Here is a 6,175-nt window from a genome sequence, read left to right as displayed (position 1 = left end):
ACAAGTAAGATATGTATATTATAGGGGCAAGGACTACAACTACTGCACTGGAAATTTTATTTCAGCACAGACAACAGTTGTGGAGTTACAGTCAAAAATGAGGGAAACCTGATATTTGATCAATAAATCAATAACTACTTGCTTTGAGTTCCTGAATTTCAGTACAGTAGTTGCAGTCCTTGCCCCTATAATATACATATCTTACTTGTCACCAATGTGCTATAATTTTGAGAAAAATACCAAAAATAGGTACAAACTTGGCCATGGGTGTAGTACCCCCTTAAAAGTCCATTTCAGTTCTGATCAACACATATTGGTATTTAGGTTAAGTAAATGTCACCTCAAACTTCAATAAATTTGATAATATCAGAACAATGTTCAGAAATTCAGAAATGTTACCCCCACAAAACTCAAATTCAGTCTCCTTAAATCCGCCATTTTAGGCTCATCACTACATTATGAGCAACCATGGAGCAACATAATGTAAACATATTTTCTATTAAAAATTATATGACACGACCTCCCGACACACCCCAACAAATATTTAACCCGAGCGGTTTATGCAGACCCCCTTTCAGATAAGTCTTGGCACTTCGTGAAGAAATATTTCATATTAATGTCAAGTCTGTACTTACTAAATGTAAGTTTGGTGGCGCTCACCACCAATCTGAAATATTAAAATCAAAGCATTCCTATTTATGCAAATATTTACTGGTTTTTGTAGTCAGTTTCTATTACCTGTTGTCCATTGATTAGGCTACAGTGCTTCTTTTATAAAATATGTCTAAAAATCACTATTTTGGAGCAAAATGACCCAAAAAGTACTCAAAATAACATCCCATTCCATATAGAGTAATGTATGGAGAAAAAGTTTTGAGGGGTTGCCAAGCCAAGCTCTAACTAAAAATGCCGACGAAATCATATTTAATGCAATTGGCCATCCATCTATCATATAAATTGGCCTGGCATATTGAACCATAATATACTGGGCCCAAGGAGCTCCAAGGATGCTATGGATGGCAATGATGGACGCATTCGCTTACATTTAATATTGTATTATATCATCAAAGATGTAAACGATTATGCGCGCTATGCACGAATGTGAGAAGTTGCTCCCTGCTCAAAATCAATAATATAGTTTGTCACTTTTAAAACGGGACCTTCGTCTAATCAAATGCTTGTAACTTTGCTTCTTGAAGTCACATTGGATTCAATGTGGTGTCATAATGTGCAGGATTAGATAGTGCATCTATTAAAAAAACAATTTTACCCCAATATTGTTCAGTCTGAAAATTGTGATTATTTTTCCAAGTGTAAAAAGTAAGGATACTTTATTGGCGCAGTAGGCCTATATATACATTAATTGATGTGATATATATTGTAAGATGTGACATAATGTTGCATTTTATTACATTATACAAGACGAAATATCCCCTTGGGGTACAAATGGCGTTACAGAGCAATACATATCTATGTATCTGAGCTTTCTGCACGAAATTTCGTGTCCTCTTACACGAAGGATACACCGTTATACATCGCAATTTAATTGATTAGATGCATCGCGCACAGTATCAAATACGTTGGTAAATATATTATATTATAAATGTAAATTAAAATTCGCGTAATAAGAATTATATCCGTGGATTTAAATGCTATATACAGCACCTGATGAGCACCTGTTGTGTGTAACCTCATGGTGAATTGACGTTATGTGTAACTTTTCGCAATTTAAGGGTTTCATAAACTGATAAACACAACGCGAAAATACACCTGTACGCAATTTCCCATTGAACGACAAGTGATTTGTTTTCATTATGGGCAATTCAAAGTCTGTAGGTAAGACTCCAATTCTTAGTGACAATGAGAAGACAGAGTTCATTGGATATGATTGGCCATTTGAAAACTTGGTTTTTGAAGGTGGAGGCGCCAAATGCATCAGTTCGCTGGGGACTGTGCGGGTGAGTATGAGACATTGATTTCTCCTAGAAAGAGTGAAAAGCGCAACTGACATACCGTAAGTTTTATTGGAATAACAAAACTGCCAGCCTCTATCATATCTATGCTCTTGCGCGTACGAGGTTATGGAAATTTTAATTCGATACAATGTTTTTGATATATCTTTGATATACTTTGTTTTTAAGAAATTTTCGCGAAGCGTGAACAAATAGTGGCCCAATGGTCTAACTTTGGTCTTTGTGAATCTAATGTTCTCTCGGCCACAGGTAACCAATGTCACCACGGTCCAATGGCGTTGGGGCTGAGTGTGACACCCGGGGGTAGGGATACAGAATACTACCGCTCCCCCTCATTTCTGGAACAATTGTGCGCGGAGTGCGAAAAAATTAATAGCCTGCTACTAATTTGGTTATAATCAAGTTGAATGTTGGTCTTTAAAAAAACGGTCTTTCAAATGAGTTATGTTGAAATGCACGAGAATCACGCGAAAAATTTGACCATTTCGCTTTCACAGCTTGGAGGGAGCGATTCCACGCCCCAAAGACGGTAATTCGGCAGGTGCCCCCTGCCCCTCCCGAGCTAATCCGAGCTATGCCACTGTCATCACCCCTTCCCAACGTTGATTTCCCTTCTTGTAATAATTGTATAGTGGTTATTTTTTGAAGTTTCTTAATTAATAGTTTTTAAAGATTTTGCAACGAATTAACGTTTTACTCAAATTATCATTATTCCAGGTCCTCGAAGAAATTGGTGCAACATCTAAGATTCGCCGTTTTGCCGGGACAAGTGGAGGCGCCATTGTGTCAGCACTGTTAGCAATAGGTTACAATACGCAAGAAATGGAAGATACACTCGGCAATGTCAACTTGCTACAAATAAATGAAGGTATGCTGTAAAATAGTGAAAAGAAAAGAAAATACAGGACAAAGATATTTGACTGTGTGAAATTCGTTGATGAGGTTGTTTCAAGTTATATAAAGACATCCAAAAAGAAAGTCCCTACTATTTTGAGTAACCTTTGAGTGCAATTAACTGAAATAGTTTGGAGCATTTTGTTAGCTGCAATTTGACATCACAGCACGGCTTATGAGAGTGGTCCTGCCTGGGGATGTCAACTTGTGCAATTACGTGTCGCTGGAGTTCATCAACATGCTCAAGATCTGCAGGAGGACTTGTAAAAACTTTTGACTTCAGATGGCCCCACAAGAAGACATCTAGAGGTGTAATATCAAGAGATCTTATGTTCCATTCCACTTGGTGCTTCAAAGCAATCACACGATTGCTAAACAGTTCTGATCCTGTGTCATATACTGGGGTACCCAAAAAGGTGGTTTTGTTACATTTTGATGTGCAGCTTGGATTTCAAAATACTGTATCTTAAATATTCCTTCACTTAGAAGATTCAATTAGGTCTTAAACTGAGGCTAATTTATTCTATATTACTCATGTTTTTAACCTGTTTTAAAATAGGTTGGCATGAAATGTGCTAAGGGTGGTTGAGGATTAGGGGGAGGAGGATTACGGGGAGGGATTCGTATCGTAAATTTGATCTATAACCCCCATTAAAAAGTTGAATCTAGTAAAAAAAAATGTCTAAATGAACTCCCAGACATCTAAACCAAGTAAATAAATACAGAAGGTTATTTAAAAGACTAATACTTGCTCAGAATGATTGTAAATGTGGATAAAAGAGGTGGGGTTAAATCCCACCTACTTTGTGATTGTTTTTGCCCGCACTCTCTCATCTTTTAACCTCAGGAGGATGAACCACTTCAAATGAGACGTGTAGGTAAAATGTTTGAAACATTTCATTTTTCTACTATGTAACACAAAGGTACCCCAGGTTGTGACACAGGACCTCCTGCAATTCAATTCAGTCAATTACTGTAAAGAAAGAGGTGAAACTGTGCTTTTCATGTTATTTTAATTGACTTCGCGCAACTGCATTTTTACACAGCTCACAAAAATAGCCACTTAGTCTTTATAAATGGCCACACGCCAGTGATTTTACAGTTGTGGGAGGACAAGATTCAGCTATCAACTAAATTATTTTGACCAAATACCTCACACTTTTAAATATAGTGACATTTTTCAAACTGTATACTTTATTTTGATACACCCTGTATATTTAGTCACAGCAATGACAAAACCTTCAATGTTTTATGTATTTCTAGCTTTGGTCACAGATTATTGTAAAATGCAAATTTTTTAAACTTTAAATATTTATGTTTTCAGATGCAATGTTCGGTGTATTTTCTTATATACCAAATCTTGTTTTCAAATATGGATTACATTCCGGTGTTAATTTGTACAAATGGTTTGGTCAACTCATCGAAGCTAAAACAGGTGATCCCGATTATACGTTTCTTCAGGTATGTTACTATACTACACACAAAAATCCGTATACTTAAAAACGTTTACTGGAGTTAAACCTACGTTATGTGACACAAAACACTGACAAATAAAAGTTTAGCTTTGTGAAGAAACTTTTATGTCTTATCCTTAACACAGCTAGGTAAGAGAAACTACAACTGACGGGTAATGACGGAGATAATAACATGAATAATACAAACTTTTCGCTGAACAAGGAATACCCTTTGACCTGACCTACGGTCAGGTCAACACTAATTGAATTAGTCTTAGACTTCCAGTCGTTTTGTTAACCTAACTACAGAAAGTAATAATTATCTTAACTCTTTCCACGCGGATGTCAACTGCAGACGACAAGTTTAATTTTTATTTTTAAAATTAACAACATTTCAGAATTGTAAATTTTCATGAACATATTTGGAATCAGCATGAAAAATGCATTAAAATGAGTACAAACTAGCCCAGTATTCATTGGTTCAGTGTTCTTAAGATAGCTCTTGATATCTTAAAACTTTTTATGTTGAATTAAGCCTATGGCTAACACGCAGAGTATTAAAGACACAAAACCTAAGGTGGTGACTTTTTTTCGGCGGATTTGGATACCTTATTCGGCACGATGCGTCTTTATTCCCCTACGTTATACCAATTTGAAAACAGACAACTTTTTCATAATTAGCAAATTTGGGTAGTTTCTCCTTCAGGGCGATTCCCGCCGGCCTTTATAATGGGGCTCATTACACCGTGACAGATCAACACGTAAATTTTGTCACTTTGCAATACTCTCGTTTTCATTCAAATTGATATTATAAGTTGGGAAAAATAAAGTCACATTGTACCGATTTAGGTGTCACAATACGCGGAACGTAAATATACTCGGTTTTGAGCACATCATAACGAAAGTTCTTAAATATAATACCGCAAATGGTGCTGTGTATAGACCTTTTTCCCTCTATTCCACAATGCACTATTCCAGGGGGGTATGACGTAGTTCATCAACCTCATAGATCGTGTGCATCCGATGGTCTTTGCCAGGACTTTGCAATTATTTTGTCTTAATATGGGCATACTGATTCCATATATGCGGATTATCGTAAAGGCCATCGATGTTACTAATTATGCAATTATTGAATACACGAGTGATGCAGTTACGGAGCGATGCAGAACATCTGTGTAAGAGATTTTGTTTTCGTTTTATTTTCAACTCCGAAAAAAAAGTGAAACGGACGCCGGTAAAATATCACTGAGTGTCCCGTCATCAGTTTTTCACCATTAGGTCTATAAAATGTATAAAAAGTTAGGTTTCAATAACAGGAAACTTTTTTTGGCGACGACACCATGTCCATAAGGCATAGAAATGTTGTGTTTTGCCCCCGAAAGGTATTAGTGATCGTGGCGCCATTATCATCATTATCGGGGATTCCTTTTTTGTGATGAAGGCACCAGTCGAAATGTCCGTATTCCAGAATGTAATGAACATAACTCTGTACTCCCCCGGGAGATGATGTATTTTGCGACACTCATACCCCCCTGGAATAGTGCATGATGGGAAAGAGGGAAAAAGGTCTATAGTGAATCAAATTTACCGCATATATAATATCACCTCAAATGCTGAATGACCTCAGTTATAACTGAAACATACTGTCGGTATTCTTGTTAGTTCTCAACACTGGGTTCTATGTTGTTTTCCAGTTATATCAGAAGACTGGAAGAGAATTGGTTATTACTACAACAGATATTATGCAGATGGATTGCATTTATTGTCACGTGAAAACCACGCCCTCAATGCCTATCAGCAGAGCACTGAGAATGTCTGTAAGCATTCCAGGTAAACATAGTAAACAAGATGAAA

General features: G+C 36.7%; 1 protein-coding gene across 1 annotated transcript in view; it reads left to right on the top strand.

The window, feature by feature from the left end:
• Window positions 1-1,803: 1,803 nt before the first annotated feature.
• LOC140168333 (uncharacterized) overlaps window positions 1,804-6,175 on the top strand; it is a 41,128-nt gene continuing 36,756 nt past the window's right edge. The window contains exons 1-4 of the mRNA XM_072191702.1: window positions 1,804-1,958; window positions 2,691-2,841; window positions 4,192-4,328; window positions 6,016-6,151. Coding sequence (XP_072047803.1) covers window positions 1,815-1,958; window positions 2,691-2,841; window positions 4,192-4,328; window positions 6,016-6,151 — 568 coding nt within the window. The 5' untranslated portion in view covers window positions 1,804-1,814. The remainder of the gene's footprint in view (window positions 1,959-2,690; window positions 2,842-4,191; window positions 4,329-6,015; window positions 6,152-6,175) is intronic.

The sequence above is a fragment of the Amphiura filiformis genome, chromosome 13, assembly GCF_039555335.1.
Source record: "Amphiura filiformis chromosome 13, Afil_fr2py, whole genome shotgun sequence".
NCBI lineage: Eukaryota > Metazoa > Echinodermata > Ophiuroidea > Amphilepidida > Amphiuridae > Amphiura > Amphiura filiformis.
This window is presented reverse-complemented; position numbering and strand designations above follow the sequence as displayed.